Raw genomic sequence first — 12,972 nt, forward strand, 5'->3', positions numbered from 1 at the left:
CTCTCAGTCCAGTTCCTGTTCAGCTAAGGGCAAGGCAGAAAAAAATACTGAAATGTCCTCTTCAGTCTCTCTCATTCCACATTTTCACAGTTTGCATTTAAAAAAAAAACTTCCCATGAAAATTCACCAGCATTTTACTGTGATTTCTTCCCAATATACACCTTATTGCATGCAATATTGCATAATATACTCATTTTGGCAAAACAGCTTCCCCATATCAAATGCATTTCTTAATGTCATTGTGCCGGACATATGCCTTTTAATGCACGCTTTACTGCACCAAGTACATGCACCTCTGCACATGTCGCTTGGGTGGAGAAAAGCATTGCAAATTTCGGAGAAATGTGAATTTTGTAAGATGAACTGTGTTTTGGTAGACAGATTGATTTGGGAAGTGCGAATCAGGTGGCTCCACCTTAAAATGAGGAAAGGGTGGGATTTCTCCACCTCTCCCAAGCATGGCCCCTACATACGGCACTCACTCAGGTCAGCAGAGACAGGGTCACAGTGCAGCGTAACATTAATTGGAAATGCCCTTAGGGATTGAACTGGGAACCTTCTGCATGCCAAGCAGGTTGCTTTGCCACCAGTGGCAGCTGCTGCCCATTGGGAATGTTTGTGTATGTGTGTGTAAGGCACGGAGTCCGACACTAGGGGGCGCTAGAGGCAATGGCAGGTGGGCCAATGCATCCTTGTTTGGAGGGGGCATGGAAGAGACAAGAGGGGAAGATTACTGTTGTTGTTGCTGCTGCTTTTATTACTTATTTATTTTGTAAAAACAAAACTAAACCCTCAAGGCAGTTTACAAACAGAATACAGTGGTACCTTGGTTCTCAAACTTAATCCGTTCCAGAAGTCTGTTCCAAAACCAAAGCGTTCCAAAACCAAGGCACACTGTCCCATAGAAAGTAATGCAAAATGGGTTAATCCATTCCAGATTTTTAAAAACAACCCCTAAAACAGCAATTTAACATGAATTTCTAATGAGACCATTGATCCATAAAATGAAAACAATAAACAACGTACTGCAGTCACACAACCAATCAATCAGTGGCTGAACTGGGTTCCACACAGTCACAAAAAAGAGCCACAAAAACGCAAAAACAAAAAACGCTGAGACAAACCTTGGCGTAACCCTCAAAACAGAAGTGTGGCACTCAAATTAGAAGCGTAACACTCAAAACGAAGCATGTTCGGTTTCCAAAAAAAGTTCGCAATCCGGAACACTTACTTCCGGGTTTGCAGTGTTTGGGTTCCAAGTTGTTTGAGTACCAAGGCATTTCAAAACCAAGGGACCACTGTAAAGCAATAAAATTATCAGCGAGACCAACTCTTTAAAACATTTTAAAAGAATCAAAACCAGCAATAAACCAAAAACAGATCAAAACGTCCGTCAGCATTCTACCTGCCTGGGTAGGCTTGCCTAAACTAAAATGCTTTTAGCAGGCACCAAAAAGAGGAGAGCACTGGCGCCCCCTGATGTCAGAAGGCAGGGAGTTCCATAAAATAGATGCTGCCCCTCTAAAAGTTCAGTTTACCTACATCCCACCAGCCCCAGGGGGCAGCATGCCCAAAGTTTGGGGATGAGTTGGAGTCTGACAATATCTTGGGGAGCCCAAACCCTCATGCATGCCGCTGGCTGTGTTTGCTGGTAGCAGGGCTAGATCCGAGCCAAAGCAAGGCCCTGATGCTTAGCTTTCGAGGGGCAGAACAGCTTGCGAAGACCCCCAAGGTTGCCAGTGGGAAAGGCGTGGGGTCTGTGCCACCTTCCCTGCCACCACTGTGGGCTCGGCTTCGCCAGAGTGCCTCCCCCTCCCCAGCCAGGGAGGTGGTGCGGACGCCAGCCTTTGACTCCTTCTTCTCCTCCTGAGTTCAGGAGCCCGTCCAATAAAAATAATCTTGCAAGCAGGATCCCCAGGCTGGCTGGCTGGCTTCCCTCCTGCCTCTCAGATGCTGCACTGCAGCTCCTAATGCCTCTCTCCCTCTTCCTCTGTTCTAGATGTCTCGGACGAGATGCACACGGACGTTCTCTGGTGGCTGAAAGGTGGGTGTTTTTTGGAGCGCAATCCCAGGGGGCGAGAGGGAAGGGAAAGAAAGCAGAGTTCCCGTTTTGATTTGTCATTGTGTGTCTGTGCTGAAATGGCTCTGTGGCCTTTCCTGAAATTGTCCCTTCCTGGGATCCTTTTCCTGCAAGCCCTGAAGATGTAGGACCAGGGCCAAATCGGGGTGTGTGTTCGGTGTCACAGATTAACAAAAAACTTGCTGCTCCTTCCAGCAAGACGTTGTCCATTTTCTAGTTATTCCATTCGCTGCTGCTTGACTAGCAATTGGGGAGTCTCAAGTTGTGCCGGGATCCTGACTTAGGAGTAAACCCCACTGGACACAGCAGGGCTTCCAAGTAAAATGCACATTGAGACGTTGGCATCATAGAGAACCAGTTCAGCACGGTGCTTAGAATGTCAGTCTAGGGCCTGGGCGAGACCGGGGTTCGAATCCTCACCTGTCGGTGAAACTCACTAGGTGACCTTGGGCCCATCACTGGCTCTCCGCCAAATCTACCTCACTGGGATGTTGTGGGGATAAAATGAGAGAAAAAGGCGGGAAATAAACACAATAAAAAATAAATTTCTATCAGAAGAGAAGCATGTCCCATTACACAGCAGCTGAATCAATACAGTGGTACCTTGGGTTACATATGCTTCAGGTTACATATGCTTCAGGTTACTGACTCTGCTAACCCAGAAATAGTGCTTCAGGTTAAGAACTTTGCTTCAAGATGAGAAGAGAAATTGTGCTCCGGTGGTGTGGCAGCAGCAGGAGGCCCCATTAGCTAAAGTGTTGCTTCAGGTTAAGAACAGTTTCAAGTTAAGTATGGACCTCCAGAACGAATTAAGTACTTAACCTGAGGTACCACTGTATTCTATAGAAGATACCCTAAATTCTTCATTAACAGCAGAGGACTTACCAAAGAGTTGCCAAACATTTTGAGGTTCTTCATTATATCTGATGCACCCCCCCCCTTGCAGGCCTTGGCTGTAGATATTTTTTCTTTGTTATTGTTAGCCTGTGCAAAGTCATTGTTTCTTTCCCGTCCCTTTCATTTTTAGTGGCAAATGTTCTTTGACGTTCACGCACATTTATTTATTTCCACCTTTTTCTCTGAGGTGCTCAAGGCGGCATGCACGTGGGTCTCCCTCTTCTTCAATTACTGCCAACAACAACCCTGTGAGGTAGGCTAACTTGACCACAAAACTCACTGGGCGGTGAACTTGGGGGCCAGCCACTGCCCCACAGGGTTGTTGTGGGGATTAAGTGAGAGGAGAAGGGAGAACCATTCACTCCCTGGAGAAGAAGGTTGCGTAGGGATGCAATAAATAATAACATAGATAAAGATAACGAGCAGAGAAAAAACTAACATTGCCCCTCCCTAGGTTAGTGCACAAGCATGGCCCATTAAAACCCTGTCATTCCTCCACTGATTCACACCACAGGTGGGCTGGAGGACATAAGGACACAATGAAAGCCTGCTGGATCAGACCAGTGGCCCATTTGGTCCAGCATCCTGTTCTCACAGAGGCCAAATGGGAAACCTGAAAGCAGGACCTGAGCCCTCTCCCCTCTACAGTGGTACCTCGGGATGCGAACAGGATCCGCTCCTGAGCCCCGTTCGCATCCTGAATGGAACGTAAGACGCAATGGCGCGTCTGCACGTGCGTGGTTCGTGTTTTGCCTCTTCCGCACATGCGCGTGATGTCATTTTGAGCATCTGCGCATGCGTGAGTGGCGAAACCCGGAAGTAATGTGCTCCATTACTTCCGGGTCGCTGCGGAGTGCAACCCGAAAGCGCTCAACCTGAAGCACATTCAACCCCAGGTATGACTGTACAGTGGTACCTCAGGTTACATACGCTTCAGGTTGCAGACGCTTCAGGTTACAGACTCCGCTAACCCAGAAATAGTACCTCGGGTTAAGAACTTTGCTTCAGGATGAGAACAGAAATCATGCTCCGGCGGTGCAGTGGTAGCGGGAGGCCCCATTAGCTAAAGTGGTGCTTCAGGTTAAGAACAGTTTCAGGTTAAGAACGGATCTCCAGAACGAATTAAGTACTTAACCCGAGATACCACTGTATTGGATTCAGTATTCCATGAATCTTCCAACATTCAAGGCACCACAAGGCTTTCCATTGTCTTCTCTGTAAGCAGACGTCTAGCCCTCTGGAAATGCTAAGACAGAATCCTCGTTGCTTGCTGCCACCCGCCACTCAAACCAGAAACTGATTTGCAACATACAATTAGGTTGTAGGGGAGAGTGATGCTGTTACACTCAAGTCCTGCTTGTGGGATTCCCATTGGGGGCATCTGGTCGGCCACTGTGAGAACAGGATGCTGGACTCGATGGGCCATGGGCCTGATTCTGCAGGGTTCTTCTTATGTTGGTAATGGTATTAGCCAATCAGTCACTCAGAGCCAGCAATTCTGAATTTACCCAGAATTTCCTGTGGCTCAGAGTGGCATGGTTAAGGGAAGACAGGAGAGCAGCACTGACGGGTGGTCAAAAGGCCAGGACTGGTCAGCAATGTTCATTCTCCCATTATCTTTAGAATCGTCTTCTGGAACATTTGTGGGCTGCCCCTCACTTCATATGTTTAAGTCTCTTTTTAAAACTCATCTTTTTTTCCTAAGGCCTTTGGGGCTGGTTAGCGAGTTTTATTATACACGGTGCTGTGGATTGTGAATTACACATTTTAAAGCATTGATTTTTTATTGTTTAAATTTGTTGTTTGGGGCTGCATACCCTCCAGGGTGGAATTTCTTATTTTAATTGTGTACAGAGCCTTGTACATGGGTGGAACTATAATAATTCAATCATCATCGTCATCTCATTAATAGCAACGACGACTAAAACAATACCACTATTAGTAATAATGACACAAATGCTAAGAGTTGCCATATCTTTGGTGGCTGGACAGTGGCGGAGCAAGCCTGTTGGGTGCCTGGGGCGGGGCCTCCGAGGAGTCTGCCTGCCTTCTCCCACTCAGCCGCCCTACAACTGAGGGGGAGACGGTAGGCGGACCATTTGGAGCCTGTGGGTGCCCAAGCCGCAGCGTCACTCCCAGGAGAGACACGTGGCTTGGACGTGCTGCAGGCCCCGCGGTGAATGCCGCCCGGCATTTTGTCACCCCCCTCAGTGGTGACACCCGGGGCAGTCCTCCCCACATCGCATCCCCCTTCCTTCTCCCTCCGGCTGAAATCAAAGGGCAGAGTCTGGGAGATCATAGGATGGAGCCTTGCAGGGCAGCGGCCGGATCTAGGATTACTAGGGGCAAAGTCAGGCACTGCATGGTGGATCAGCTGATTTGGGAACTCTGTGTTTGCACCGGAAGCGCCACAGCTGTTGGGATTCTCTGGACTGAGATGGATGTATTTTGGGATGGATGCAATGGATAGGTGGGGGGGGTGTTTCTCATGGGGGGAAGGAGAATGAGCCAGCTCTCCCTGGTCGCCCAAATGCATCCGTTCTGACAGCCATGGGGATCCCACAAAACCCTTCTGCTTAGCTCTTGGGTGTGACGCTGCACTAATTTGGTCCCTTCTCTTTCTCGTCCTTGCCACCTCCTGACCGCCCATCTCTCCAACCACTTCCCTGCTTGGGACGATGCCTCCTTGAACCCACCAGATGAAGAGGTAAGAGGGACCCTCTGTGTGACGTTCCCTTCAGCAGTTTAATATTTGAGTGACTTGCCTGCCCAGTTGGATTGGACCCAACCCCCTCGAGGGAGGTAAGGTCTGCTCTTTTATTCAGGAGGTATAGGGTGGATTAAAAGTAGACCTCAAAATACTAATGGTCTTACCCTTAAACATCACACTTTAGGTGTGGTCCCCAAGCTTTTGGTTCCCTAAACTCATCCCTAGGGCGCCAAACCTTTAAAAAGTGTTATTCAGAATCACGGATGGCAAGGAAGACCATAGCAGAACACAATTCAAAACGGTAACAATTCTTTGCACATTTAATCAAAAGCGAATTAGAACTATTTAGTCGAATTAATTCAACAGAACCGAGGATCCAGGGATAGTAGCTCCAGTACCCCCCCGCCTCTTAGCACCCGCCTTGGCAATCCCACGCCCCCTAGGGGGTGCAAACACCCACTTTGGGAGCCAGATGCAATTCATGTTACTAAAGGTCACCTCCCAGCTTCCGTCTCCCCCCATCATTGGAAGGGGGAAAATTGAACTCTCAGAAAGTTATTCTATCCTGGTTCATCATTTGTGCGTATCTAACGGATGGCTCTCCCTTTAGTCAGAGAGTCCCTTAGGCATCTTGACACCCTTCTCTGGGTGCTTCCTTTAAGTGGAGACTCAGAGGGTGATGGCAAGCAAGAGCAGAGCCTTTTTGGTTGTGGCTCCCTGCCTGTAGAACACTCTCTTCCCAGTGAGGTCTGCCTGGTGCTGTCCTTGACATCTTATCTGCCCCCCACTCCTAGACCTTTGTTGGGCTATGACGATGCCGTTTGCTGTGAGTTTGGGCTGCTGAACCTTGTCTCTGCCATTGAGGGGATTTGTGGATTTCAATGAGCTGCGTATGTTTTTATTCTAAAGTATTTTTGGGCTATGCTGGCACTCAGAGGTGCGTTGTAAGTCACCTGGATATCATCTATTGTGTGACAAGTGGCTGACAAGTAAAAAGGATTTATTTGTTTTATTTATTTATTCCAGGTGGGGGTGGGGTGGAGGTGTAAATGACTATTAGGCTCTCACAACAACTCTATGAGTAGGTTAGGCTGAGAGGGCATGACTGGCCCAAGGTCACCCAGTGAGCATCATTCAGACACTGATCTCCCAGGACCTAGTTTGACACTGATCACCACACCACACTGGCTCTCATACCAATAATAATAATGATGATGATGATGGTGATGATGCACTCAGGGATACTGTCTCATAGCCAGGGCCGCTTGCCTAGTTGCCCATCCTAACAGTTGCCTCTCAGTTCCTTTGCAAGATAAGACCATCAGAAGAGCAGGCCAAGGGGACCCATCTAGTCCTCACAATGGCCAATGGCAATTCTCCCCACTTGGGATTCCCAGCAGCTGGTATTTGGGGGTGTCCTGCCTCTGACAGAGGCGGCTAAACATAGCCATTTTGGCTAGTATATCATTCATAGCCATATTGTGAATTTATCTAATCTTCTTTTAAAACCATCCGGGTTAGTGGCCACCTTTGCCTCCTGCGGCAGCGAGCTCCACCTTTTAACTCAGCATTGCACGAAGAAGTCCTTTCTTTTATGTGTCTTGAATCTTCTAACATTCAGCTTCATGGGATGTCCATGATGAGTTCTAGTGTTATGAGAGAGGGAGGTAAACTTCCTCCGAATTTATTCCCTTCATTTTCCAACCTGAACAGCCTTAAGGTGTGACCAGTTGGCACATGCAGAGCAGTTGTGGAAACAGGTCTGACTGGGACCCATGTGGCCAGTTAGATGCATAAAGGTAAAGGTAAAGGGACCCCTGACCATTAGGTCCAGTCATGACCGACTCTGGGGTTGCGGTGCTCATCTCACTTTATTGGACGAGGGAGCTGGCGTACAGCTTCCGGCTCATGTGGCCAGCATGACTAAGCCACTTCTGGCAAACCAGAGCAGCACACAGAAACACTGTTTACCTTCCCACTGGAGCGGTACCTATTTATCTACTTGCACTTTGACGTGCTTTCGAGCTGCTAGGTTGGCAGGAGCAGGGACCGAGCAACGGGAGCTCACCCCGTGGCGGGGATTCGAACCGCCGACCTTCTGATCAGCAAGTCCTAGGCTCTGTGGTTTAACCCACAGCGCCACCCGCATCCATTTAGATGCATAGAGCTGCAGAATTATAGAGCTGGAAGGGACCCAAGGGGTCATCTTGAATAACCCCCTGCAACTCAGAAATCACAGCTGAAGAATCCCTGACTGGTGGCCATGCAGCCTCTGCTTATAAACCTCTGCCAACTTCCAAGTGAGTCCATTCCACTGTTGAACAGCTCTTACCCTCAGAAAGTTCTTCCTAATGTTCGGTCGGAATTTCAATTCATGTAACTTGAATCCATGGGTTCAAGTCCTATCCTTGCAATGTCTTCCATGTGGCAGCCCTTTAGATATTTGAAGATGGCGTTATCACATCACCTCTCAGTCTCCTCTTCTCCAGGCTAAACACCCCCAACCCCCTTCACCGTTCCTCATAAGGCTTGGGTCTCAGGCTCTTTTCCGTCTTCGGTTGCCCTCACATTTTCTATCTTATGTCAATAGAAATGGGATGCAAGCAATCTTGAGTTTACCCTGTAGGTGGCAGTGTTGACTTAACAACTGGTCTTCTGCCTGAATCCTCTCCAATCTTTTTGTTTCCTATACGTTGTGGAAGCCACCAAGGTTGATGGCTATAGGATTAGCCAGAAGGAAGACTCTCTTCTAATTGACTTCTGTTCTGAGGGTGGACAAGTTTTAATGACAGTAAAATAGTGCACTTTTAAAAAAAGGAAATGAATATTAAGGAACTTGTAACTGGAGTTTCCTCCGCCACATCCGGTGGGAACAGATTTTGACAGTGGAGCAATCACAAGGGGCAATTAACAGACGTTGCTAGTACCAGGCGGAAACTTAAATGATGTTGCTGGAAACCATCGGTGACTGGAACTTAAAATCCTAGAGCTATAGAGTTCAAAGGGACCCTAAGTGTTCATCTAGTTCCAACCCCCTGCAATGCAGGAATCACAGCTATAGAATGCCTTACTTGTGGGTACAGTGGTACCTCAGGTTACAGATGCTTCAGGTTACAGACTCCGCTAACCCAGAAATAGTACCTCGGGTTAAGAACTTTGCTTCAGGATGAGAACAGAAATTGTGCTCCAGCGGCACGGCAGCAGCGGGAGGCCCCATTAGCTAAAGTGGTGCTTCAGGTTAAGAACTGTTTCAGGTTAAGAACGGACCTCCAGAACGGATTAAGTTCTTAACCCGAGGTATCACCGTATAAGGATCTTGGCCACGGGAGGGGGGAGGTATTTCCTTGATCACATATAGCCCTTCAAACGGGGTCCCTTAACAAAACCTTGGTGTGTGGGTATTAGAGCCATTATCCCATGAAGCTTAGAATTGTCTTCACAGACTGGCAGCAACTCTCCAAGGTTTCATTTTGGCATCATTCCCACTCCTACTTAGAGATGCTGGGGATTGAAACTGAGGCCTTCTGGATGCAAAGCAGGTGCCCTGAGACACAGGAATGTAGGAAACGGCCTTACGCCAAGTCAGACCATTGGTCCATCTAGCTGACTGCAGACTGGCAGTGGCACTCCTGGATTTCAGGCAAAAGGGTCTCTCTCTGTCCTACCTGGAAATTAAGGGAAGTTTAGGGAATTTTTTAATGATTGATGTTTTAATATATTTTAAATCTCTGTTGGAAGCCGCCCAGAGTGGCTGGGGAAACCCAGCCAGATGGCGGGATACAAATTATTATTATTATTATTATTATTATTATTATTATTATTATTATTATTATGGATCTTTACAACATGCACAGCAGATGTTCTGCCTCTGAGCCTCACCCCTTTCCCTGCCTCTGACTGAGCAGGGAGAAGCAACGAAAGTTAGCATCTCTGCTCTGTGTCTAACTTCATGTGAATTTTTCCCCCCTTTTTTAAAAAATGGTTTTGATCATTTTAAAGTGCAATCAGAACTAGATAGCAAGACAGTTCCTTCTACCCTTTTAATATCTCTTCCTCCTGCCTCATTTTCCATTCCTTCTCCCACCTGGTTGTCTGTTTTTTTTACCTCTCAGCAGTCAGTCAACATTCTGTAGTGACTGAGCATGCTCAGTCTTTAGTCAAGTATTTTTCTTTTTGCAAAAGTATGTATGAGTCTCCCTACCCTTAAGTCTGCTGGTCCCTTGCCCTTGCAGGTGAGAGTTGTGCTTCTGTCTCCCTACCAGTGGACTCCCCTCCCCTGAAGTTTGAAAACAACAATTGAATGTATTCAAAACCCTTGGGTGCCGCCTCTGTTTTAATTCCCCTTCTGGCTAATTGTGCCTATGCAAGGCCACAGAATTGCTCGAGGGCTTCAAGGTGGATGTGCCACTCTGACAGGTATACTAATGGACCTCACCATGAATAGCTTCACCTGTTGAATTGTTGCACATCTGGTGGCTATTAAAGACGCAAGAGCAAGGCTGGTTTATTAAAAAAAAAATTAAGCAAGGCTGGCTTAAAAGGGGTGGAGAACATAAGAACATGGAATCATAGAGTTGGAAGGGACCACAAGAGTCATTTACTCCAACCCCCTACAATGCAGGAGTGTTTTGCCCAACGTGGGACTTGAACCCACAACCCTGAGATTAAGAGCCTCATACTCTACCAACTGAAGGGATGCGGGTGGCGCTGTGGGTTAAACCACAGAGCCTAGGACTTGCCGATCAGAAGATCGGCGGTTCGAATCCCTGCGACAGGGTGAGCTCCCATTGCTCGGTCCCTGCTCCTGCCAACCTAGGAGTTTGAAAGCACGTCAAAGTGCAAGTAGATAAATAGGTACCGCTCCGGCGGGAAGGTAAGCAGCATTTCTGTGCGCTGCTCTGGTTTCGCCAGAAGTGACTTAGTCATGCTGGCCACATGACCCGGAAGCTGTACGCCGGCTCCCTTGGCCAATAAAGCGAGATGAGCACCGCAACCCCAGAGTCGGCCACAACTGGACCTAATTGTCAGGGGTCCCTTTACCTTTACTCTACCAACTGAACTATCCCAGCATCCTGTTCTCACAGTTGCCATCCAAATGCCTTTTTTGGGAAACAGGCAAATAGGATTTGAACACAAGCCCTCTCCTCTTCTGGAGTTTTTAGCATCTGGTATTCAGAAGCATCCCTGCCTCTGATTGTGGAGCCACAGCATTGGCACTGTGACTAGTGGCCTTCAATAGCCCTCTCCTCCATGAATTTTCAAAGCGATTTGGGTTGGTGGCCCTCACTGCCTCCCATGGGAAGCTACATGAAAAAGGTGTCTGGGGACAACTGCAGGAATGGATAAGATGAATGCCGCTCTGCAGTCTGGGTGCCTGTCTCTGCAACAGGTCTGGCCTTGCTGGGTTTGGCTGTTGGGAAGAGAGAGGCCTGGGCAGCGGGCCAAATCCTTCCCAAAATAAAATCTGGCCTCTGTAGATAATTATAGCTCTTCCCCCACGAGCTGCTGCAGCCTCCCTCCCTTCCCAGGAAGCTGGGCTTAAGGGTGGTCCATCCCATGAGTAGGGGGTGTGACAGGGAGGGGGAGGGGAAAGGGGAGGAATTTGATTCCGTTTGCATTTAAAGGCAAACCGACCTCATTTGCACTTGGTGAACTGAAATGCAACTTTCCCTTGGAATCCTCTGAATTTTGCCAAGCCGTTTGGCAGCAAAGTAATGTGTGCAAAAATGCATATGCTATGGGCAAGTCTGCATAAAAGAGCATATAATCATGAAAATAAAATACAGAACAAACATTATAGGATGGTGAAATTGCTTCTTAAAAATATGTATGTTTATTTGGTGAAAATGAGGTGGCTGAATGAAATGCCCTGATTCAGTTCCTAACGGTCCCAGACACACAAAATCAAACTGTTGAATATCTGCTGACCTGTTTATTTCAACAAATGTTAAAAAGTATGCTTTCTGATTATTGAGTTTTATTATACTTTGTAACCTAATGGTGTTACGTTGTGTATGTAAACTGTTGCACTAAATTAAATGCTGCGGGTGGTAAAGACCAATAGTAGCACCTTAAATTTGTCTCAGAAGCACACAGGCAGCCTCATCATGTGTGCAGGATGAGTGCGATAGGATCAGAGCACCCGGCTCCTACAAGTCTGCCCCAATTGAAGCTTCCATACCATCTCCAAGGGCAGCCCCATGCAGAATGCACTGCAGTAATCCAGCCTAGATGTAAGCAAAGCATGTGTCCTGAAGGCGAGGCCTGCCTTCTTCTGGTTTGGTGGCTGCCGGTGAGCCAGCTGAAGGTGGTACAGAAACCAGCCCTGGCACCTGAAGAAGGGCATGCCTGCTCCATTCCACAGGCTTCTCCTGCCTTCTCCCTGGGCCACTGGACTGGTGATGTGCAGTGGGAGATGTCTGGTGGCTTGGGGGCAAGTCTGAGCTTTGGCCCTATGGGCCCTGGTAGTTGGGGTAGGGTTTCCTTGGGGAATTCCTGTTGGGCAGCCTCAGGCAGGGTAGCCTCCTCATCTCCAGTGGTTAGATCAGAACCTGGAACCTCCCTCTGGTGCCTCTGCTGTGTCCCTGTGTCCAGATCATTGCTGGATCCAGGGTTGTGAAACCTGGCCACTGATGACACCTGAGACTGAGATTGAGTCCAGGAGCCTCCACAGAACACCAGTGGAATGTTTGAGCCCACAGGGACATTTGCATTGGTCAGAGACCAGGACTCAGCTATACAGCCATACCTTGGGTTACAGCCGCTTCAGGTTGCGTTTTTTCGGGTTACGCACCCGCCAAAACCCAGAAGTAGCGGAATGGGTTACTTCTAGGTTTCAGCAGTCGCGCATGCACAGAAGAGCTAAATCACGCTTTGTGCATGCGCAGAAGCACCAAATCGCAACCTGCCCGTGTGCAGACGTGCTGCTGCGGGTTGCGAACGTACATCCTGCACTGATCACGTTCACAACCCGAGTGTCCACTGTACAGCTGCAAATATAATGTTTTAAGTGCATTTTACAAATGTGACACTAGATGGAGATGGTGAGCTTATGGCAAATTCCATATATTTTTCAAAACGCTTTTAAAAAGAGCATTTTCACACTGTATTTTTATATATGCCTAGATTCCACCTTTGTTGCGTATCTAATCCAGCAGGGCTCTGGATAGGATATAGGATGGGGGACACCTGACTTACTTGACAGTAGCACATGTGACAGTAGCTAGGGGTCTTAGTAGACCACAAGCTTGACATGAGTCAACAGTGGGATGCAGCAGCCGAAAAG

General features: G+C 47.9%; 1 protein-coding gene across 3 annotated transcripts in view; it reads left to right on the plus strand.

Moving 5' to 3' along the window:
* The window catches only part of LOC309357422 (septin-4-like), a 56,522-nt gene that overhangs the window by 6,688 nt on the left and 36,862 nt on the right, over positions 1-12,972 (plus strand). For all 3 annotated transcript variants that reach the window (XR_014163126.1, XR_014163127.1, XM_081889562.1), the window contains 2 exons: positions 2,000-2,044; positions 5,677-5,779. Coding sequence is in view for 1 of the 3 variants with exons in the window: in XM_081889562.1 (XP_081745688.1) it covers positions 2,000-2,044; positions 5,677-5,680 (49 nt within the window). In the remaining 2 variants the exon portion in view is untranslated. Of the gene's footprint in view, positions 1-1,999; positions 2,045-5,676; positions 5,780-12,972 lie in introns of those variants that run through there.

This window comes from Podarcis melisellensis (assembly GCF_964234715.1).
Source record: "Podarcis melisellensis genome assembly, chromosome: 15".
Lineage (NCBI taxonomy): Eukaryota > Metazoa > Chordata > Lepidosauria > Squamata > Lacertidae > Podarcis > Podarcis melisellensis.